Source organism: Mustela lutreola, chromosome 2 (genome assembly GCF_030435805.1).
Source record: "Mustela lutreola isolate mMusLut2 chromosome 2, mMusLut2.pri, whole genome shotgun sequence".
In the NCBI taxonomy this organism is placed as follows: domain Eukaryota; kingdom Metazoa; phylum Chordata; class Mammalia; order Carnivora; family Mustelidae; genus Mustela; species Mustela lutreola.
The window spans coordinates 40,424,005-40,448,657 of NC_081291.1; the positions used below are offsets into that span (position 1 = coordinate 40,424,005).

The 24,653-nt window shown below is 40.7% G+C and overlaps 1 protein-coding gene across 1 annotated transcript in view; it reads left to right on the forward strand.

The window, feature by feature from the left end:
• The first annotated feature begins 20,896 nt into the window (after window positions 1-20,896).
• Window positions 20,897-24,653, forward strand: part of GXYLT2 (glucoside xylosyltransferase 2) — a 92,471-nt gene continuing 88,714 nt past the window's right edge. The window contains exon 1 of the mRNA XM_059161512.1: window positions 20,897-21,348. Within this exon, the coding sequence (XP_059017495.1) occupies window positions 21,074-21,348 (275 nt within the window). The 5' untranslated portion in view covers window positions 20,897-21,073. The remainder of the gene's footprint in view (window positions 21,349-24,653) is intronic.

Genomic DNA, 24,653 nt, shown 5'->3' on the forward strand with positions numbered 1-24,653 from the left:
TATATGTATTGTAAACTCATTACAAACACTTCTCTATCAAGCTAAAATAGCATAAATGGATTGTTTTATATTGTTTTCCCAGAAGAGTTCACATTAGTCACTTTTTTTCCTGAATAAGGATAAATCTTTCAGTAAGATGCCCTAGTGTTTAAAATGCCCATAGTAATTATGTTATTGCTATTGGTACATAATCAAGACATAGCCTTGGATCCTTCTTCCAATCTTCTTTGGCTTTCCCCCATTCTGCTCTCTGATTATATATACTCTCTCTTACGTGTTCCTTCACCCCTCAATTATTTTTTTTTTATTTTATTTGTTTATTTGACAGAGAGAGATCACAAGTATGCAGAGAGGCAGGCAGAGAGAGAGAGAGAGAGAGAGAGAGAGAGAGAGAGGAGGAAGCAGGCTCCCTGCTGAGCAGAGAGCCCGACGCGGGACTCAATCCCAGGACCTTGAGATCATGACCTGAGCCGAAGGCAGCGGCTTAACCCACTGAGCCACCCAGGCGCCCCCACCCCTCAATTATTACACTTCTTTTCTTACATTGACATTTTTTCTGTTTCACATCATTTTTCCCTTTATGGGTTATGTTTATTTATACTTGTTTTTCTTGATCATTTCAATATTTAACGACCATTTATTGTGATTTTTAAAATCATAACTCATAGCCAACTAGATCTATTCTCTATTTAGATAAGACATAAAGAAACAAAAAGAAAAAAGAAAACTTCAACTTAGGTCTTCATGGCATCAGAAGTCTCCAGCCAATGGTAAGGAATCTGAATAGACATCATAGAGCCAATTGCCTCCATTATCATAGTTAATGTAACTTTTTTTCATTCTGGAAAATAATGCTTGAGTTCTTATCTGGACAGCACTGTTCCCAATTACCATAAGTGTGTGGTCTACATTTAGTCAACAATAATAGCTGGCATTTATTGATTGCTTATTGTATACTCACCATTTTTCCAAGTGATTTCATTCCTTTATCAATTCTGTGAGGAAGAAAGCTTTTCTGTAACCAACAATATTTTATAAATGAGGAAACTTGGACTTGGAGAGTTGAGTGATTGCCGGAGTCACATGGCTTGTAAGTGACACAGCCAGGATTGGGTCCCCTGAGGTTGCCCTGCCTCCAGCCCGCTGTCTTGATGCTCTGAGAAGAGGGAAGAAGTGAGTGGAGATAATAAAAGGTAAAAGATGTGATTTCTAACTTCAATTTAGACTTTAGTAAAGAAAATAAAACACTGAAAATTTAGCAATTGTGGTAGCCAGTTTCCAAAGATGCCTCCTCCCATGATGAGCCACCACTCCTAAGAATCACACCCTCGTTTGGTCCTTTCCAACAGTGAATCAGAGTTGGCCCTGTGTAGCCAAGACAATGCAGCAGAAGTGACACTGCGTGCCTTCTTAAGGCCAGGTCATAAAAGTCCTTGCCCCTTCTATCATGTGCTCTTGCAGCACATGCTCTGTGGGAAGCTAGCCGCAGTGTACAGATTCCAACTAACCTGAGACCACTAAGCTGCAGGGAATCCCAGCCTAGCCACATGCAAAGGCTGTGTGGCCAGCCCCAGCTGCCTCCTCCATCCCCGCCTAGGCACCATTCACAGGAGTGAAGATGCCATTTTGGACATTGGAGCCCCAGCAGACTTCCACATGGAAGCCAGGGGAATCTTAGCCATGTGCCAGAAACAAGGCACCAGCGTTGTAGCCCCATCCCAGCCATCTCCAATCCTTTGAACAACTCCAGCTGACGCTCTGGCCCTGTGAGAGAAAAGCTAAGCCATCCCCAGGGTGCCTATCGTCATTTGTAATTCACACAACGTTAGCATAATAAAATGCGTTGCTATTTTAAGTCACTAGGTTTTGGGGAGGTTTGCAACACAGTGACTGATACATGGAGCAACAGTGAAAGACAACAAAGAGTATACAGATTAAGACAGGGAGATCCAGAGATAGAGAAATGCTCGGGGTTGGAACAATTAGAAACATCTCATTTCTGATAACAAAGTCTGGGTCCTGAGCAAAGGCTCCAGCAAAAGTGCAGATAAATTCACGGTATCTGATGTGAAGGCTGCAAGAATTGAAGCACTAAGCAGTGGGCTTGGAAAGGAGTCTAGGGCCGATTGGTGAATGTGCTGATTGCCAAGGAAAATAACTTCCCAGCCGAACAGGGCTACGAAAACCATCTAGTACAACCCAATTCTTTTTTTTTTTTTTTCTTTCTTACAAATCAGGAAACTTAAACCTAGAGAAAGAAGAGATTCCGGGAGGTCATGTAGCTGGTTGGCACAGGAGTTAATACCAAGGCTAGGGTGTGGGCTCTTTCCTCCAGGAACCCACAGTTGGTTAGGGAAATGGGAGCCCTGCTTTGCGGCTGAATCTAGATAAGCTTTCTCCCCTGGCATCAGATATACCACAGGATATCCATCCTAATAGATCCTGAGAGCCAGGGTAGCGTTTAAAGCCAGCTGCTTTAATTTGTAGTTGTAAAACGTCTAACATTCTTACCTCATTTCCTTCCTTCACGTAAGAAACGAACTGGACAGACTCTACAGTCTCTGAGCTCTCACCAAATTCTTCTCAAGGTTTTTTGTTGTTGCTTTTTTTTTTAAACAACTTCATAGGGATGTAGTTTACATTTCATAAAATCTGCTCCACTTTAGGTATGCCCCAAAGTGCTTTTTAACATAGAGTTTTGCAACCCTCACCATTGTCCAGTGGTGGAATATTTTCATGGTCCCAGTAAAATCTCTCTGCACCTTCACAGTTAATCCTTGCTCACACTGGGAGTTGCAAACAAATAATTTACTTTGTCTTACAAGATTTGCCTTTTGTGTACATTTCAGATAAATGGGACCAGGCAATAAGTGGCCTTTCATGGCCTGTTTTTTTGCGTGGCCTGTCTTTGAGGTTCCTCCATGCTATAACATGCATCAGTCCTCATTCCCTTTTACTGATAAACAGTATCCCACTGTATGGATGTATTTTGTTTATCCATTTACCAGTTAGATGACATTTGAGTTGTTTCCACTCTTTGGCTATGATGAATAAGGTTGCTTCTATTAAGTTTTAAAAGAAGCGAGGATTGCTTACTATAGAGATACCACTTATAGGAGTTTTGGGGGTTTTGAGGGGATTGCTTATTAAAATAAGACACAGGAAAACATGAAGATGAAAATAAATTCATCATTCAGATACACTCACACTATTAATATTCCACACTTTTTTGTTAAACATGTACCTGATTTTTTTCTTTATAATACTAAATCCTACATTTTTTGATAAAATTATTTTCTTTTGGGGGTACCTGGGTAGCTCAGTTCAGCTCAGGTCATGATCCCAGGGTCGTGGGATCTAGACCTGCGTCAGGCTCCCTCCTCCCAGTGCTTAAACCACTGAGCCACCCAGGTACCTCACAGCAGGGTTAGTCTTTTGTGAACATCATCTTGTTTCATAGTGTCCTGGGAAGTTCAATTTTGTTAATGTCTATGGCCTGGAAATTTTGAAACAATTTCTACATTTTAATAGAGAAATCATCTGGGTTCATCCAGAGAATTCCTGGGTTGAAGGCGCCCTTTGGGTGAGCTATTTGTAATAAAATCACGGTCCTGTCTTTCCCTCCCTCTCTCTCCATCTACCTCCTGGCCCACCTTCCATTTAGACCAGAGCTCTGAACCTCCTTCCCTGTTCCAGTGATGAGGTGAACATGCACTGTGAGCCAAGATATTCTAAAAAGTAGATGGTCTTGAAACCATAATGTCCCTAAGTAGCACTATTATGATCTATATTAGGTATGAATTTTCAAAGCACAAGATTCAGGTATGCAAAAAAAAAAAAAAGTAACTTTGACTTTCTATACCAGAACTTAATTTCTCTCTCCAGCTGTGGTTTGCCAATCAGTAAACCTGGTCACTTCATAGTTTTTCCCAGTCTCTTTGGGATAAATTAAAGGGGTCAATGTTCTACTTTAGGTTGTATTAGGAAAAATATAAACAATATTTCTATCTTCTTTTTAAAGAAGATAGAACTTCTCATTACAACTCAAGAGCAAGGATCTTAACATTTTAACTTGCCTCTGAACTGTCTGCCTTGATCTTTCATGTTTTTATTTACAAATGTTAGTCACACCCAGATTATAAAACTCCTTCAAAGTACTGTTTTTGTTTTTGTTTTTTGATTTTTTAAAAAGATTTTATTTATTTGACAGAGATTACAAGTAGGCAGAGAGGCAGGCAGAGAGAGAGGAAGGGAAGCAGGCTCCCCGCTGAGCAGAGAGCCCAATTGGGGGGGGGGGGGTGCTTGATCTCAGGATCCTGGGATCATGACCTGAGCCGAAGGCAGAGGCTTTAACTCACTGAGCCACCCAGGTGCCCCCCAAAGTACTGTTTTTTTAAGACTTGTCCATATATTTCACCTATTTCTTAACTCACTACTGCTTCTTTTTTTTTTTTTTTTAAGATTTTATTTATTTATTTGAGAGAGAGACAGTGAGAGAGAGCATGAGTGAGGAGAAGGTCAGAGAGCGAAGCAGACTCCCCATGGAGCTGGGAGCCTGATGTGGGACTTGATCCCGGGACTCCGGGATCATGACCTGAGCCGAAGGCAGTCGTCCAACCAACTGAGCCATTCCTTGCATCCCATTCCTTCTTGAATTCAGTTTCCTTCTTCTCAAAATATATGTTTATTATTCATGCACTGAGAGTCTCCGGGCAGTACACTTTTAGACTTCATGTGCTATATTTTACCCTCTGGATTAAATTCATTTTGCTGCTATAACAAATTACCACAGAGTTATTGGCTTAAAACAACAGAAATTTACTCACAGTTTTGGAAGCCAGGAGTCTAAAATTTGTTTCAGCGGAAAAAGGCCAAAATGTCAGAAGAGCTGGTCCCTTCTGGAGGTTCAGGTTTCCTTGACTTCTCTAGTGTCTTGAGATTGGCTAAATTCCCCAGCTTATGACCCCTTTCCTGAGTCACTCTAATCTCTTGCTTCATCATTAGAAATCCAACTTCCTCCTTAGATCTTTTTGCCTTTCTCTAGTAAGGACTTCTGTGATTACATTTAGGGTCTACCTAGATAATTCAGAATAATCTCCCCATTTCAAGATCTGAATCTTAATCATGTCTGCAAGTTCATCTTACTATGTAAGGCAACGGTGACATGTTCCAAGGACTAGAGCATGTGGACCTCAAGGATCCACTACCGTTCCACATGTAAAATATATCCATTCCATCCCAACACCCATCAAATTCTGAACTCATTACAACTCAAGTCCAAAATCTCATCTAAATATTATCAGCTCAGAAGTTCCAAATCTTAAAATCTAAATAAGGTATGGGTGAGAATCTGGGTATGATTCAGCCTCCAGCAAAATGTCTCTCTATTTAGGAATGTAAACAACTAGAAAGCAAGTTATCTATTCCCAAAATACAATGGTAGGATGAGCATAGGACAACAATTATGAACATTCACATTTCAAAAGGGGAAAAATGTCTTTAAAATTTTTTTAAAAAGAAGAAAAGAAAGCCATCATTGGTCCCAAGCAATTTTGAAATCCAACTAGGCAAACTCCATTAGCTGCTTGCAGTGCCCAAGAATAGCCCTGTGTGGCTATCGGCTCTGCCTTCTGGGCCGATAGTTGTGCACTCTGAGTTATCCTTTTCTTTTTCTTAAATAAGACCATGTGTTTGCAGTTGAGGTTTTTTTTTTTTTATCAGCCTGTTTACTGTCTGTAGAATTTTTGGGGTCCAACAGCCTTCCTTCATTTAGTCCCATCTGTTCCTTTCTGCCCACGCTGGCAGTGTTTCTACTGCCATTGTCAAAAACTTTGTTGATCTCTTGTGTGGCCTGAGGATTCACTCTATTAAACCAAAGGCTCTCCCATGGGTCTTAACTGGACAATATCATTTCCATTCTTGGCCTATGTTGAGATAACTAAGGAGATCCATACGTCATATATCTAATCTCTTCAAAGAGCCCTCTCTGGAATTGAATACTCCAAATTTATGATCCTTTCCAGATCCTGGCAACAAGTTGTCCAGACACATCCGTGATTTTCTCTCCAGACCATAGTTTCCTTACAGCGAATCCTCTAAATTTTTACATCTTTTACCTTGTGGATAGACTGAGAATTTTTCAAATCATCAAGTCCTGGTTCCCTTCCACCTTTTTAAAAAATAGTTCTTCCTTAAATTTATTTCTTACCTCTCAGATTTTACTAAATACTGTAAGAATAAGCCAGTTTGTAACTCCGACACTCTCTGCTAAGTATCTGAGTTCATCCTGTACAAATTCTGCTTTGCACATAACTATAGGATACAGTTCACCTAAGCTTCTAACACTATATACCAAGGATCTTTTTTCCTCTAGTTTTCCATAACATGTATCTCTTCTCCCTCACCAGCAGCTTCTTTAGCATTTTTATTTCTATCAGCATTATGTTTATGATGATTTAAGTCTTCTCTAAGATAATATGTACCTTCTCTACCATGCTCCTCACTTCCTTGTGAACCGTTACCAACAGCATCTTTAACATCTATATTTCTACCAACAGTCTCTTTGAAGAAATCTAGAATCATGTGTCTCAAAATTCTTCCAGCCTCAGTCCATTACCAAATTTCCCAACCAATTGAATGCTTTTAGTATTTCTTACCTTTATACCCTCTAAGTTGGATGACAATTTCTCAGGCTACAGAAGTCTAGTCTTTCTTCAGCACATTGACAATATTATTCCATTGCATTTCATCTATGTTGTGGCTGATGAGAAATCTCATTTTTTTAAAAGATTTTATTTATTTATTTGACACACAGAGATCACAAGTAGGCAGAGAAGCAGACGGGGTGGGGGGGAGCAGGCTCCCTGCCGAGCAGAGAGCCCGATGCGGGGCTTGATCCCAGGACCCCGAGATCATGACCTGAGCCAAAGGCAGAGGCTCAACCCACTGAGACACCCAGGCACCCCGAGAAATCTCATTTTTATTTCCTTGCATGTACACAGATTTTTCTTTGTGAATTGAAGTTTTCCTCTTTTTCCTTTATGTTCTGTATATTTGTTGGCATATATCTAGGCCTGCATTTCTTTTCATTTATCCTACTTGCAACTCATTCTTTTTCAGTGTAAGGATTTGTACTTTTTTACAGCTCTTTGAAATTCTCAGCCGTTATCATTTTTAATATTGCATCCTCTAGCCCCATTTTTTCCTTCTTGGAAGTCTAATTGGAAGTATATTAAACCATGGGGCACCTGGGTGACTCTGTCAGTTGAGCATCTGACTCTTGGTTTCTGCTCAGGTCATGATCTTAGGGTTGTGAGATTGAGCCCCACTTCCTGGCTCTGCACTGAACATGGAGCCTGCTTAAGATTCTCTTTCCCTCGTTCCCCACCCCTCCCCCTCTAAAGATGTATATTAAATACCAAAGGAAACAATCAACAAAACTAAAAGGCAGCCAAAGGAATGGGAGAAGATATTGCAAATGATGTATCAGATAAAGGACTAGTATCCAAAATCTGCGCATAACTTATCAAACTCAACACCCCCCAAAATTAAAAATCCAGTTAAAAAATGGACAAAGGACATGAACAGACATTTCTTTACAGAAAACATACAAATGCCTAACACATGAAAAAATGCTCATCATTCATCATCAGGGAAATACAAATCAAAACCATGATAAGATACCAGCTCACACGGGTCAGAATGGCTAAAATTAACAACTCAGGAAACAACAGATGTTGGCAAGGGTGCAGAGAAAGAGGAACCCTCTTACAGTGTTGGTGGGAATGAAAACTGATGCAGGCAATCTGGAAAACAGTGTGGAGGTTCCTCAAAAATTGAAACTAGAGCTACCCTACCATCTAGCAGTTGCACTACTGGGAATTTATCCAATATACAAAAATAGTGATTCGAAGGGGCATGTGCACCCCAATGTTTAAAGCAGCAATGTCCACAGTCAACAAACTATGGGAAGAGCCCAGACATCCATCGATGGATGAATAGATAAAGAAGATGTGGTGTATATGTGCAATGGAATATTATTCAGAGGTCAAAAAGAATGAAATCCAGGGGCGCCTGGATGGCTCAGTGGGTTAAAGCCTCTGCCTTCGGCTCAGGTCATGATCCCAGGGTCCTGGGATTGAGCCCCACATCAGGCTCTCTGCTCAGCAGGGAGCCTGCTTCCTCCTCTCTCTGACTGCCTCTCTGCCAACTTGTAATCTCTGTCTGTCAAATAAATAAATAAAATCTTAAAAAAAAAAAAAAAGAATGAAATCTTGCCACTTGCAATGATGTGGCTAGAAGTTCAGTGTATTATGCTGAGCAAAATAAGTCAGTCAGAGAAAGACAAATACCATATGATTTTACTTATATGTGGAATTTTTTATTTTTATTTTATTTTTTAAAAGATTTTATTTAGGGGCACCGGGGTGGCACAGTCATTAAGTATCTGCCTTTGGCTCGAGTCATGATCCCAGGGTCTTGGGATGGAGACCCACATCCAGCTCCCTGCTCAGTGGGAGGTGTGTTTCTCCCTCTCCCTCTCCTCCTGCTTGTGTTCCCTCATGCGCTGTCTCGCTCTCTGTCAAATAAGTAAGTCAAATCTTTTTTTTTTTTAAAGATATTATTTATTTATTTGACAGAGAGAAAGAGCATGAGCAAGCAGTGGCGGAGGAGCAGAGGAAGAGGAAAACAAAGGGAGAGGGAGAAGCAGAATCCCAGCTAGCAGAGAGCCCAAAGAGGGGGTCAGTCTCAGGATCCTGAGATCATGACCTGAGCCAAAGGCAGATGCTTAATCAACTGAGCTGCCCAGGCACCCCTAGAAGTTTTTTTTGTTTGTTTGTTTCTTTGTTTGTTTGTTTGTTTTTTAAGACTGATTGATTGATTTTAGAGAAAAAGCATGCACAGGTCAGAGAAGACACAGAGGGAGAGAAAAACCCAAGCGGATTCCACACGAAGTGCAGAGCCAGACAGAGGGTTTAATCCCAGGGCGTGGCCCCTAGATCATTACCAAGAGTCAGATGTTCAACCAACTGTGCCACCCAGGTGCCTCCCATAAGTAAAATTTAAGAAACAAAACAGATGAACATAGGGGAAGGGAAGGAAAAATAAAATAAGATTAAAAAAAAGAGAGGGAGACAAGCCATAAGAGACTCTTAACTACAGGGAATGAACAGGGTTGCTGGAGGGGAGAAGGTGGAGATGGGGCAATTGGGGGATGGGCATTAAGGAGGGCACTTATAATGAACACTGGGAGCTATATGCAAGTGACGAATCACTATATTCTACCCCTGAAACTAATACTACACTATATGTTAACAAACTTGAAGTTAAATAAAATTTTGAAAGGAAAGTAAAATATAATTGAAATCCTATAACCAAAAAAAGTATATTAAATCCTCTCGTTTTATCCCTTTTTCTTTTAACCTCTTAATTTATTACGTTTCTTTATCTCTTTGTGCTACATTTTCAGTAACTTCCTTAGCTCTAGCTTCCTTTTGTATTTTTTCTTGAGTTTTCTCTTCTGCTAGATTTTATATGCTATTTAACTTTTAAGTTGAGTTTCTAATTTGAATAATTACATATTTTGTATTATTAGAAGTTATGCTTTTTTTATTTTCAAATCTGCCCTATCCCTTTTGGTAGTTCCTTGTACCCTTTTTTTTTTTTCCTACCATGGTTTATTCTTGTGTGTGTTTTATAGTTTGGAATGATGAAATCAAATTCCTAGGAATTTTTTTTTAAGATTTTATTTATTTATTTGACAGACAGATCACAAGTAGGCAGAGAGGCAGGCAGAGAGAGAAGGGGAAGCAGGATCCTTGCTGAGCAGAAAGCCCGATGCTGATGCCAGGGGCTCAATTCCAGGACCCTGGGATCATGACCTGAGCTGAAGGCAGAGGGCAGAGGCTTTAACCCACTGAGCCACCCAGGCGCCCAGTTCCTTGGAATTTTATCTGTGTGAATTTCTTGAAACCTAGTGTGTTAATTTCTTAGGGCTGCCACAGCAAATTACCACAAACTGGGCAGATTATACAACAGAAATTTATTCTCTCAGGGTTCAGGATGTCAGGAGTCTGAAATCAAAATGTCCGCAGGGCCATGCTTTCGCTGAAGCTCAGGGGAGAATCTTTCCTAGCCTCTTCCAGTTTCTTGTGGTTCATGGCATCTCTTAGCTGTGGCAGTGTGACTTCAGTCTCTGCCTCCATATTCACATGGCTTCTTCTTTTACCTGTGTGTGTTTCCCGGTGTTGTTTCTTCTCCCAAGGATAAGGATACCAGTCATTGGATTGAGGGCCCACTCTGCATTCAAGGTGATTCATCTTGGGATCCTTAATCATATCCACAAAGATCCTATTTCGAAGGAAGTCACATTCTGAGGTTACAAGAGGACATAAGATTTAATTAATTATGTTCTGTCAATCAAAATTTGCTTTTGCTTTCAGAACCCCAAAGTTCTACCAATTTGGGATCATTTTAACCTAAAATTTCTCCTTGTATTTTTTTCTTTTTTCTTTTCTTTTTAAATTTCGATTGATTGATTGATTGATTGCCCCACAGAGGCCTATGTGAAAATGGGCCATTAGGAATTCTCAATCAGATCCTTTCCATCCTCTGGGGACCACTGTCCACACAGGCAACATCTCTCCTATCTTTTGTGAGGTAGGTTGTTTTCTAGGTTTCTGTTCAGAGTGCCACTCAGGATCTGGTTCATTTTTATGGTATTCTATTTTTTTATTTTACTTTTTAATTGTAGTATAATTGACACACAATATTATATTAGTTTCAAATGTGTAAGAGTGATTTGACAATTCTTTACATCATATAATGCTCACTACAATAAGTGTAGTTACCATCTGTCACCATACAAAGTTATTACAATATTATCAACTATATTTCGTATGCTATTCTTTCATCTCCATCACTTATTTGTTTTATAACTGGAATTTTTTATCTCCCAATCACTTTCACCTATTTCACCCATCTTCCTCACCCTCTCCCCTCTGGCAACCACTAGTTTATTCTCTGTTTTTAATGAGTCTATATTTGTTTTTTGTTTGTGTGTTTCTTATTTGTCTGTTTGCTCGTTTGTTTTGTATTTTAGGTTCTGTATGTAAGTGAAACCATATGATATTTCTCTTTTTCAGTCTGACTTATTTTGTTTAATAGAATACCTTCTAGATCCAATGAGAGGACCAGGTTTTATTTCAGTGTTGCTGTTCTGACCTCACACCTTGCTTTGGCTCTAAGCTTTATTTCCTAGCCAAAGAAAAGTTTGACTATAATGCTGAGTAACCACTCTAGTCTCTTACTTTCTTATAGTTTTGTAGCCTCAGCGATTGTCTTCACTTTCCCACCAGCTCAGCTGTGCATATCAAAAATTTATGTATCACTGAAGGATACCAAATAAGATGTGAACAAATAAGAGATTGTAATTATGTTAGATTGGAAAAGCAACATGAGGAAGATGTTAATTCTTCTTCAGTTAACTCACAAATTTATTTCAATGCCAGTAATTTTTTTTAATTTTGAAATGAGACAGACAGTTCTGAGTTCATATGGAAAATAAATAAGAATAGCCTGAAAAGCTCTAAAACAATAGGGCCCTATAGTAGATATTTAAACACATTATACTGCTAGTAGTTAAAAGTGTATTCTCCCATGGAAGACAGATGAACTGAATAGAAAGCCCAGAAATATTCCAGAATACACAAGGAAATTTAGTACGTGACAAAGGTACTGTCTCCAATTGATATGGGAAATATGGCCTGTGTAGTATTGGTGTTGAGACAACTGATCCGAAAAAAATAAAGTTGTGCTTGTACCTTAATCAGAATAAACTCCAAGTAAAACTAAGTTTTAAATTTTAAAATGAAACTATTTTTATTTGTAAGGGTTCTTTATGCATATTCTGGATAATCCTACAAATCAATAAAAGACAACTTGATAAAAAATGATTGAAGGACTTGAGCAGATGCCTCATAAAACAAGATGTCTAATTGGCTAATGAATACATGGAAAAATGCTGGCTTTCATTAGTCCTAAGGGAAAGGAAAATTATACCCACAATGAAACACCACTACAAGTCCACTAGAATGGTTCAAACGAAAAAGACCAATAGCACTGACAGCTGGAGATGATGTGTTAGCAACCAGGATTCCCATTCTCTGCTGGTGGATGTGTAGGTTGACACCAGCACATGGTAAAACTGTTGGATGGCACCCACTAAAGCTGAACTTTTATCTACTTCGTGACGTAGTAAATGTCCCTCTTAGGTATATACTCAACACACACAAATTTGTGTGCTCACCAAAGACAAATGTAAGAATGTCCACAGTAGGTATAAAGTTAAAAGATTTCCTTCCACTTTTGTCCATCTGTTCTGGGCTTCTTAAAATATAAGATAAATTTATCTTTATTATTCAATCCTTGCTACTCAGAATATTGTACTACCACCAGCAGCAAAAGCAACATCTAAGAACTTATTAGAAAAACAGAATCTCTTGGGGTGCCTGGGTAGCTCCGTGGGTTAAACCTCTGCCTTCAGCTCCAGTCATGATCTCAGGGTCCTGGGATCGAGCCCCACATCAGGGTCTCTGCTAAGCAGGGAATTTGAAAAGCCATAGTTTAAGCCATGGTTAGTCAGATATGCTCTTCTGTGTAGCTAAAATCCTTCCAACAGATACAGACATAACCCCAAACTTCCTCCCCTTGCTGAATTTTTTATTGGCTGCCATGTTATATATGTCAGTTTGCACATTTCTCTTTGCTCCAGCAAACATCTATACATATATATTTGAAGTACTCTCTCATTGTTTTAATTTGCATTACCCTGATTACATTTGTTGTGAAGTATCTTCTTACAATTAACTTCTCATATGTTTACTTGCCATCTTTGGTGAGGTGTCTGATAAGGTCTTTGGCACATTTTTTAATAGGATTGTTTGTTTTTTTTTTTTTTTTTTTGTTGAGTGTTAAATGTTCTTTGTATATTTGGGGTAAGAGTCCACGATATAGTTTGCCTATTCCAAGTATTTTCTTCCAGTCTATAGCTTGTCTTCTAATTCTCTTGAGATTGTCTTTCACAGAGCTTAAGTTTTTCATTATAACAATGAAGTCCAGCTTATCAATTATTTCTTTCACAGATTGTGCCTTTGGTTTTATATCCAAAAAGTCATTGCCATATGCAAGGTCATCTAGGTTTTCTCCTACATTATCTTCTAGGAGTTTCATTATATTGGGGTCTATGAACCATTTTGAGTTAGCTTTTGTGAAGGTTGTAGGGTTTAGGTATTGTTTTGGGGGAGTTTTTTTGGTTTTTTGTTTGTTTGTTTGTTTTTGTTTTTGCCTGTGGATGTCCCATTATTTCAGCACTGTTTGTTGAAGAGATTATTTTTGCTCCATTGTATTGCCTTTTCTCCCTTGACAAATATCAGCTGACTAAACTTATCAAGGTCTATTTCTGGAATCTCTGTGCTGTTCCACTGATCTGTTGTCTATTCTTTTACCAACCCCACAATGTCTTGATTATCATAGCTTTAGAGTAAGTCTCGAAGCCAGGTAGCATCACTCTTTGTTCCAATTCTGTTCTTTTCCTTCAAAGTTATACCGGCTATTCTGAACCTTTTGCCACTCCATATAAACTATAGAATCAGTTTGCCAATATCCGCAAAATAACTCGCTGATATTCTGATTGGGATTGCATTTAATTTATAAATAAAATTGGGAAGAACTGACACCTTGACGATACTGAGTGTTCCTAGACGTGAACATGGAATCTCTCCATATTTTTAGTTCTCTTTTCATCTAATTCTGTAGTTTTCCTTATACAGATCTTGCACATATTTTGTCAGATTTATTCTTATATATTCTCAACTATTTCAGTTTGTGGGGTTCTATTATGAACAGTATTGTGTTTCTAGATTTCAAATTCCAGTTGTTCAATGCTGGCATATAGGAAAATGATTGACTTTTGTAGATTAACCTTGTCTCTTGCAACCTTGCTCTAATTGCTTTTTAGTTCCAGAAGGTTTTTTTTCTATTTTTTTGCATTTTCTACATAGACAATTTTGTCATCTGTAAACAAATCAGTTTCATTTCTTCCTTCCAAATCTGTATACCTGTATTTCCTTTCCTTGTTTTATTAAAATAGCTAGGACTTCCAGTATGATGTTGCAAGTAATGTTAAGAGGCAACATCTTTGCCTTGTTACTGATCTTAGTAGGAAAACTTCTCTTCATTAAGTATGATGTTACCTATAATGACTGTTGATGTTCTTTATCAAGCCGAAGAAGTTCCCTTTATTTCTAGTTTTCTGAGAGTTTTTCTCATGAATGGGTGTTGGATTTTGTCAAGTGCTTTTTCTACATCTCTCAATAAGCTCATGTGAGTTTTCTTTTACATCCTGTTGATGTGCTGGATTACACTGGTTAATTTTTGAATGTTGAACCAGCCATGCACACCTAGAATAACTCTCACTTTTCATAGTGTATGAATTTTCCTATACATAGTTGGATTTGATTTGCTAATATTTTGAGGATTTTTATATATATGTGTCTATGTTCATGAGAGATACTAGATTATTGTTCTCTTGTATGTCTTTGTCTGAGTCTGGTATTAGGGTAATGCTAACCTCATAGCATAAGGAAACATTCCTCCTGTTTCTGTTTTCTGAAAGAATTTTTAGACAACTGGTGTAATTTATTCCTTCAGTGTTTGTTAGTGTTCACCCATGAACCTATCTGGGCCTAATGTTTTCTATTTTATAAGTTAATTGATAGGTTTTAAACCTACCTCTTTTCTAATATATGCACTAAATGGCATAAATTTGTCTCTAAGCACTGATTTCCCTGAATCCCACAAATTTTGATAAGTTGAATTTCTACTTTCATTTAGTTCAAATGTTTTAGACATTTTCTCATGGTTTCTTCTTTCACCCAAGTGCTTTGTAAAAGTGTATTGTTTAATTTCTAAGTATTTTAGAATTTTTCACCTATATTTTATTATTGATTTTAGCTGTGCTCTGAGAACAGGCATTGAATAATTTAGATTCTTTTAATTTTGTGGAGGTGTGTTTTATAGCTCAGACTGTGATCTATCTTGGTGAATGATCCATGTGAGTTTGAGAAGAACATGTATTCTGTTTTTGTTGGATGAAGTGGTCTGTGGATGTCATTTATATTTGGTAGAACAAAAGTGCTATGTTTTTAATGATATCTTTGTTTGATGAAGCTCTCCATTTCTGATAGAATGCCAATAAAGTCTCTAATTATAACAATTAATTCACTTATTTCTTGTGTCAGTGCTGTAAGTTTTTGCCTCATGTATTTTGATATTCTTTTGTTAGATGCATACACTGTAAGGATTGTTATGTCTTCTTGGAAAATTGACCTCTTTATCAATATGTAATTCCTTACTTTACCTCTGATAATTTTCTTCTTCTGAAGTCTGCTCCTTTGGAAATTAAAGTAGCTACCACAGCTCTCTTTTGATTAACGTTAGTATGGTATAACTTTCTTTACCCCCTTTGCTTTCCCATTCTTCTACTTTTAATCTGTATATGTCTTTATACTTAAAGTGGGTTTCTTACATATGACATATAGTTGGGTCTTATTTTTAGATTCACACTGAATATCTCTTATTTGGTGTATTTAAACAATTGATAGAGTAGTTATTGATGTAGTTGGATTAAAATTTATTCCATTACTGATTTTGATTTGTTGCCTTTTTCTTTTTTTTCTTAAAGATTTTATTTATTTATTTGACAGACAGAGATCACAAGGAGGCAGAGAGGCAGGCAGAGAGAGAGGAAGGGAAGCAGGCTCCCCACCGAGCAGAGAGACTGATGCAAGGCTGGATCCCAGGACCCTGGGATCATCAAGCCGAAGGCAGAGGCTTTAGCCCACTGAGCCATCCAGGCATCCCTGTTGCCTTTTTCTTTATTCCAGTTTTTTCTCTTCTACTCTTTTGCTTTTTGTGATTCTAGTTAAGCATATTACATAATTCACTTGTCTCTCTTTTCTTAGCATATGAATTATACTCCTTTTAAAAAATATTTTTAGTGCTTGCCCTACGATTTGCCCTACACATTTACCCCTAATCCAGGTCCACTCTTAAATAACCCTATACTGCTTCATAGGTAGTGCAAGTACTTTATAATAATCAACTATTCCTAATGTCCTCCTCCCATTCCTTGTATTATGGCTGTCATTTATTTCATTTATACATACCTCTGAGCATCTGATACATTATTCCTATTACTTTATTTATTTATTTTTAAAGATTTTATTTATTTATTTATTTATTTATCTATTTGACAGGGAGAGACAGAGTGAGAGAGGGAACACAAGCAGGGGGAGTGGGAGAGGGAGAAGCAGGCTTCCCACTGAGGAGGGAACCCAGTGTAGGCCTCCATCCCAGGACCCTAGGATCATGACCTGAGCAGAAGGCAGAGATTTAATAACTGAGCACCCCAGGTGCCCCTATTGCTATTATTTTAAACAAAAAACTGGTTTTTTTTTTAGGTCAGTTAAGAATAAGAGAAGTGAAGTTTTTATTTTACCTTATACTTTCTCTGATGCTCCTCCTTTCTTATGTAGATCTGATTTTTTTCTTACTTGTATCATTTTCTTTCTCCCTAAAGAAATTCTTTTAACATTTCTTGTAGGGCAGATCTACTGGCAACAAATTCTCCCAACTTTTGTTTTTCTGAGAAGGTCTATTTCTTTTTTTTTCTTTTTTTAAAATGATTTTATTTATTGGGGCACCTGGGTGGCTTAGTCGTTAAGTGTCTGCCTTCTGCTCAGTCATGATCCCGGAGTCCTGGGATAGAGCCCTGTGTCAGGAAAACTGGTCAGCAGGAAGCCTGCTTCTCCCTCTCCCACTCCCTCTGCTTGTGTTCCCTCTCTCGCTGTCTCTCTCTGTCAAATAAATAAATAAAATCTTTTTTTTTTAAAGATTGTGTTTATTTGACAGAGAAAGAGAGATATAGTGAGAGAGGAAACACAACAGAGGAAGTGGGAGAGGGAGAAGGAGGCTTCCCACTGAGTAGGGAGCCCTACGTGCGGTTCGATCCCAGGACCCTAGGATCATGACCTGAGCCAAAGGCAGACACTTAATGACTGAGCCACCCAGGTGCCCCTCCCCTTCAATTATGAAAGAAAATTTATGGGGTTACAAAATTCTAGATTGGTAAATTTGTTCTCTAAAATCTTGAAGTATCTCCAGAGCCTAGAACCAGCAAAAGGAAACACAAATGCAAAGACACAGAAGCAAGTAAGAGCCAGCAATGGTAGAGGCCCTGATGGAAAGCCAGTAGGGCTGGAACAAGCCCCAGGATGAATGCAGATACTATGTATGGTAAGGAGTTCAGACTTACTTAAAGAACCATGAAAAAGGAGCACTTGGGTGGCTCAGTCAGTTAAGCCTCCAACTTTTTTTTTTTTTTAATATTTATTTATTTGACAGACAGAGAGGCAGGCTGAAAGAGAGAGAGGAAGAAGCAGGCTCCCTGCCGAGCAGAGAGCCCGATGTGGGACTTGATCCCAGGACCCTGGGATCATGACCCGAGCTGAAGGCAGAGGCTTAACCCACTGAGCCACACAGGCGCCCCAAGCCTCCAACTTTTGACCTCAGCTCAGGTCTTGAACTCGGGCCCCACATTGGGCTCCATGCTGGGTGTGGAGTCTCCTAAACAACCACCACCACCACCACCACAACAACAACAACCACACTAACAAAAACCATGATGACTCACTGAAGAATTTTAAGCAGGGGAGAAATAAGATTCAATTTATGTTTTGTTTTGTTTTGTTTTGTTTTGTTTTAAGTTATCCTGCTTTAAAAATTGGAAGAAGGCCTGGGAAGAAATAAGGAGATTAACTGGAAGGTAATTACTATTGCATGTAAGCTATAGAACAGTCACATCATATAATGGGGGTGGGTGGTGGGTAGTGAGGTTGGCACAAGTTATAGGGAATACAATAGGAATGAGGCTCTTAAGAATTTAGCAAGGTTTGGCCTTGTCAAGCAATCATGACTGGCAATTCAGAAGGAGTGAACTGGACAGATGCCAATCACTTTTGGGAAGCAGCTTTGACAGAATTTGCTAATTCTTCAGATATAGGAGATGAAAAAGATAGCCTTCTAAAATGGCTGCCAATAATCCTGTCCTCCTGGTATTCCAGCCCTTATATAATCCTCTCCTCTTGAATGTGAATAAGATATAATGACTTGCTTCTAAGAAGAAGAACAAGATAAACGGACAGAACATCACTTCTGAAATTAGGTTGTAAAAGACTGACTTCCGAATTGCTGTGTCCTCTCTGACTCTTCTTATAGTCTTATGCTGATAGAGAGGGCCACCTGGCAAGGAACTGGGGTATCCTCTGACCAACAGGCAGCAAGATGACCTGAAAGAAACTGCATTCTTCCAGCAGCCATGTAAGTGAGATTGCAAGAGGATCCTTCCCCAGTTGAGTCTTCAGATGAGATCACTGCACTGAAACAACAATTCATGGGAGCCCTAAGAAAGCCTGGGAAGCAGAGGACCCAGCTAAGCTGTTCTGGATTCATGACCCACATAAATGATGAGATTGTATGTGCATTATCTTATGCCACCGAATTTTGGAATTGTTTGTTGTACACAACAGATAAAAATGGAAAACAGATTAACTAATGTAGGAGGTGAGGGAAATAGGGACGTCAAGGATGATTCCCACCTAATTTCTGGCTTGAGCAAGTGAGTGTCTAGAGCCAGAACTCCAAGACGAGAAAATTATTTCCGGGGTGAAGGGAGCATATAAATAAGCATTTGGGGTATTAAACATCCAAGTGAAGAATTGGGTGATGCATAGATATAATATCTGGAACCCGTTTTCCATGATGTCAGAAGTTGTACTTTTTGGGGCGCCTGGGTGGCTCAGTGGGTTAAGCCGCTGCCTTCGGCTCAGGTCATGATCTCAGGGTCCTGGGATCGAGTCCCACATCAGCAGGCTCTGCTCTGCTCAGCAGGGGGCCTGCTTCCCTTCCTCTCTCTCTGCTTGCCTCTCTGCCTACTTGTGATCTCTCTCTGTCAAATAAATAAATAAAATCTTTAAACAAAAAAAGGGAAGTTGTACTTTTCCACCAATCAGAGCAGTGAAATCCAAAACTTGGGTTTGGACTCAGGGGAAGGAGGTAAGTCAGTGGAGTTTAAGAAAATGAAGTCCTCTGTTTGGTCAAGCCTAACTGTCCCAAGTTCCATTTGGGTGTTTGAGGCTAAAACCCTCAGGTACTACTTCAGTGTTACTATGTCTTATTTTACCTTTGTTGCATGTATCCTCCTTGAGGAAGAGGAGAGGTGGCCAGAGAGAGTTTGGAAATTTCTATTTCACTGGGCCACAAAGCAACACGATTGTGGCCTTTGCTAAACCTGAAAGCCTAAGCCCCAAGCCTTAGCATAGCTCAGTGCTTCTCAATGGGACCCCGTGTTGGCACTTGGCCCAGGACAATTCTTGTCATGCTAGAATGTCCTGAGGATTGTAAGAGGGTTAGTGCATGTCAATAGAACCCACCAGTCATTGTGACAACCCAAAACATCCTTCTCACAATTCCAGATGCCTCCTACTGGGATGATACCTTGTCGCTGTTGAGAACCAATGGACTATTGGTGCTCGCTCGACTGCAACATCTCAGCCCACACTTCGACCTTGCACCCTGTTATTTCTATGTGCCTGCTTGGCAAGAGATTCCAGGATATTAAACATTCTCATTTCTAGAATTTTAAATACAATAGGTTCCCAAATAATTAAAATGTAATGTTAATATAAGAATGATTTGGAATATAACTGAATTTTAGATGATTTATATGTCAGCATGAAATCTGGTAGAAACTCAGAGTCATTGTTATATCTGGTCTTCTTTGTGCTGTGGCCATGCCAAAAAGCAAGTTAATAAAATGCTGGCTGTCGGTTCATAGTGAATGATAACAGCATGTGTCCTAATGCTTCAGATTTGTGACTAGAGATGCCCTGAAAGAATACTTTGAAAATTCAGAACCTTGATCTGGTGATTGTAGCTGCTAGGGTCTCAGAAGACTCTATTCCTACACTGGGTGGTAAAGTTGTTACTCTGTGTCAAATCCACATCAGAAAGAAAAAAGAAACAACATTTGCATTTATGTATTTGTGATATGCTGCGTTTTATTGTACTGATGATCACAGAGCTTTTATTGGACACCTATTGTGAGCCAGGCACTGTGCTAGTTTCTTTGAATGCATTTTTTAATTTAATGCCCACAAAAATGCCTCTGTGGAGAGCAGTATCATCATTCCCATTTTGCATGTAAGGACATGAAGGCTCAAATTATGCAACTTGCTCAGGATCACTAAGCCAGTAGGGGACAGAGTCACATTTGAAACCCAGACTTTGAAATTTATTCTGTAACTTCTTTAGCCTACATGGATCTGGCGTGATTTTGTCCAACATATATCCACCAAGTGTCAGGGCCTGCATTGGGAAAACAGAACAGAGATGCTCTTGCCTGCTTGGATGTCTAGATGGATGCACGGGTGTGTGGAAAGATGGATAAAAATAAATCATGGGGACAATGCATAGAAAAATGAGATGGAGAGAGGGGTGGAATGGGAGAGTAAGTGAATGAGTGACTGAATGAAGAAGTAACCGAGAAAATGGAATGGTATGGGAGGGAATGAATGGATGGATGAACAGGTGGGTGGAAGGATGAATGCATGAATGAGGAAGAGGATTTGAAGCTGAGCTCCCTAAAGCCTACGCGCCAGTCTCCGGGCGGCTGGCGGGTGGGCGGACGGGCGGCTACTCCACACAGTACGGTAGGCGCGGGCTGCTCCTCCTCGGGCCGGGCTCGCGCCTCCTCCCCTCCCGCCCCCTCCTCCTTCTTCTCCTCCTCCATCGCCCGCCCGCCCGCCGACTGCCGGGACCCCAGTCCCCGGCGGGCGGGCGGAGAAGGCGGCCGTTCGCACTACTGCGCTCGCCCCGCCGCCGCCCGGCGAGCCGCGATGCGCAGAGGGGCCGCGCCGCCCCGGGGCCGCCGCCGCCGCCGCCGCCGCGCCGCACCATGAAGCTCCGCAGCAAGGCGGCGGCGCTGCTCCTGCTCGCGCTGGCAGCGCTGCTGCTCGCGCTGCTGTCCCTGCGCGCCGGCCGCGCCGAGCCCCCCGCGCCCCCCGCGCGCCCCGCGTCCGCCCCGCAGCGCCACCCCGCGCCGGCCCCCGAGCGCCTCCCGGGCCCGGGCGCCCTCCTGGGGGCCCGCCCGCGCGCTCGGCGGCGCCGGCCCCCGCGTCCGCGCCCCCGAGCCGGCCGCCCGGGCGCCGCGAGCCTGGAGAAGTTGGCGAGGTGAGTCGTGGCAGCCCCAGAATCCCTGCTGGGGACCCGTGTCTCGCTCCCTCCGCCCGTGTCAAGTCCAGGGGAGGCTTTGGGCTGGAGGGACAGACTCCAGGTTCTCCCGCGGGCCGCCCGGTAGTATTTTTTGCCCCGCCAGAGCTGAAGAACCACCTTTGTGGAGTCCTGTTGACAGCGCAGTGCTGATAATCACGTACATTTTTGAAAGAGAAGTGCCAAGGAGGGTGGTTTATATATTACATTTTTTTTTTTTTAACAGAGCAAGACGTGTGTTTGCGTTCTTGCAAACATGAGCCCTTTGTTTAATTTTTCCAAAGCCATCACGATTCAAGAATGCTTTATCTAATTCTCATGTTTCACAGGAGAATTTTTACCAAAAACTTAGATGTGATTGAGTTGGAAAAGTTAGATGTTTACCAAACACTAGCCGCCTCTCCTGGAACCTTGAATCGCACTGTGCTTAGAACAGAAGGGGCAGTCGACCTAGGTTTATTTAAAAAAAGAAGTTTTCTTCCTGGAAGAAGCGATGCGTGGCACGGGAGAGTGACGGTTTCCCTATTTCACGTTGTTTCAGACTCAAGTTCGGTGAGGCGTCTTACAGGGCAGAAACATCTTAACCTTTGACATGGTGTTTGATATTCTCTTTCTCTGCACCGAGCTTAACCCGCCACAGCTTTTCATCGGAGCGTTTTATCTTTGTCCTTAGGGTTGCTGGACCGCCCCCAGGTTAGGGATTTGCGTTCAATTCCTTTGTTGTGGAGAGCTTTTTAACAATCCCCTTTTCTTGCCTCGGGTCTGTTTCCTCTGCCCTTTGGAAACTGGTGATGTTTGTAACTGCCCTTGCTGTCTACTGTGCTTGGCTCCTTCATTACTTGAAATGAGTTGAAGAATTCCTTTTGGCCCTAATGACTAAATCTGTTTTGGCACTTTTACTGTAACTAAGAGAAAAGACACAAAACCTCAAGAAGTAGCTGTGTCAGCTTTTGGTTCTCTTCTGCCTCATCATAAATGTACAGATGGGTACTGACAAGTTTGAGAGGGAGAAAGAACCCAATGATCATCTATAGAGTCACTTTTAAGTATTTAGAAACATTTACAAGCTCTTACGAATGTATACATACTTTAAACTCAGGATATTTCTGTTAGGAGCTGGGGTTTCTTACAATGTGTTGCCCTAAGGTGGAACTGCAAGTTTCCTAGGGTTTGTAAGTAGACGGGACAACACCTAAGACAGTGACAACTGACATCATTTAACTTAGCTAACCTTTTGCCAGGCATCCTCCTAACAGCAGTCCACAAAAGTAGTCCTTGTTAACACTTACTGTACACACATTAACCATGTCATCTGCATCATGGCCCTACGATGGGGGTTCCTGAAGTGTAGTCTTTGAAAGAGCTAACGGCAACAGTGTCACCTGAGGCCTAGGTAGAAATGCAGATTCTGGGGCCCCACCCCGGCCCCAGGAAATTAGAAGCCGTGGGGGGTGAGGTCAGTAATCTGTGTCCTAGCAAGCCCTCCCATTGTTTCCAACACACACCAGCATTTGAGAGCCTGTTCTATGAAGTAAGCACTAATTATTATTGTTCCATTTCACAGTTGAGTTAAGTAATGCCTGAGGTTTAGCCATTTGTCCAAGGTTCATAGGTCACTTGTGGTGGATAAGGGTAAAGATTCAGGTGGTCTGGGCCCGGTTGACTCTTACCTGCTATGCTGATGTCATAACACTAACTAGTCTTGCCTGCTTTTCGTGGTTTTCCTGCGATTTCTCTAAAGAAACATCATAGATTTTTACAATGGTCTCATTCTTCAAGGTGTTGGGAACATAGGGCAGCATCTTCTTGTCTCTATCTGAACAAATTGGCTCTGACTAGGAAGAGATCATGAGCAGAATCCAAATGGATGTTTTAGGGAAGGACTATTCCATGAGCAACAGTACCTCCTGAAGCCATTTTTCTTTTGAACATATCTCTTATATTATCAATGAAGTCATGGCCAACACCATAGGAATATAGAACAAAATTTTTAAAACTCGGGAGAAAGCGAATAACAAAAAAGCCACAGGAAGTCTGAAGCTTAGATGGAGAAAGATCAAAGTCTAGTGTCCTCTGGAGAAGTTGACCTATCCGGAGACTTAATAATGTTTTTTTGGGGGGGTTTTGTTTGTTTGTTTGTTTTTATACTACCTGGACAGAAATGGTGGCAGAAGATACAGAGACAATGAGGGAACGGGAGGGAAGATCTCTGCATGGACTCCTTTATTGCTCTTCTAACCCTGCTTGGGTTAAATTTTTGTGGTTTAGGAGGCATTTCATTTTAGGGAGGGAAAAGAAAGCCTCGTGTTTTCAGAAACCGGGTGCTTTAATCTTGTTACGTGGCTAGACTCCAGAAAAGATGAAGGTTACGTGATCTCATTTCTCGGCCTGGGGAGTAGTCAACAGCAAGCGTGGAGTTGGATGGGATACAGTCCACCACCTGCTGACCATCCGTGGCCCGGGCTGCCTTACCTCCCCCGGGGTACTGCTGTTAAGTCAAGTCTTGCCACGTCAGCGCAGGAAACATAGCCCTCTCCTTCCACATCTTGTTTTCATTTTAGAGAAGTTTCCAGGGACTTGCCTAGTTAGCAGACAGACCCTACAATTTTATAACTAGTCATTTGTATGCAATCTGTCCTGCGGTGGCCTCTCCTCTCTATAAATATAAAGCCCAGAGGTAAGGTCTGAGCTTTTAGGTCAAGGGTGGGATCTGGAAATGGACACCACAATTTAAGTAGCCGGTCCAAGTGCACAAGAGAAATGAAATCTTCCTTTATTTTGGTTTGTTGGTGATTTACACCTGGCTGACTTCCAGAGAGAATATGAGACGACTTTTAGTAAAAAACATATATAATAAGGCCATTGAAATCATCCTAAAAAATAAGTCATAAAGGAGAGGAGGAAATAAGCACTGTTTGTCAAAAACTGAGCCACTATTGTTATGAGAGTTAAGTATTAAATTTAGCTCCAAGCTTCCTGGCAGCCATGTCAAAAAGGGAATCATGATAGGCTGCCTTATTTTCACTGAATGTTTAGAGGAAAAGCTGATCAGGAAGAGATGATTTGGTTTTCATGGAAATGAATTCTAAAAAGGATTTTACTGGAGAGTAAATTTAAATAGGCTGTATCTCCAAGTTGCTTCTGAAAACCCCTCTTTGAGCCTCTGTATGGAAAGACAGTTGAATATAACTGCTAATCAGTGCAGTGTAGAAAATAATTTGGCATCTGGAGGCCAGAAAATTGGGTTCCAATCCCAAGCCATTTCA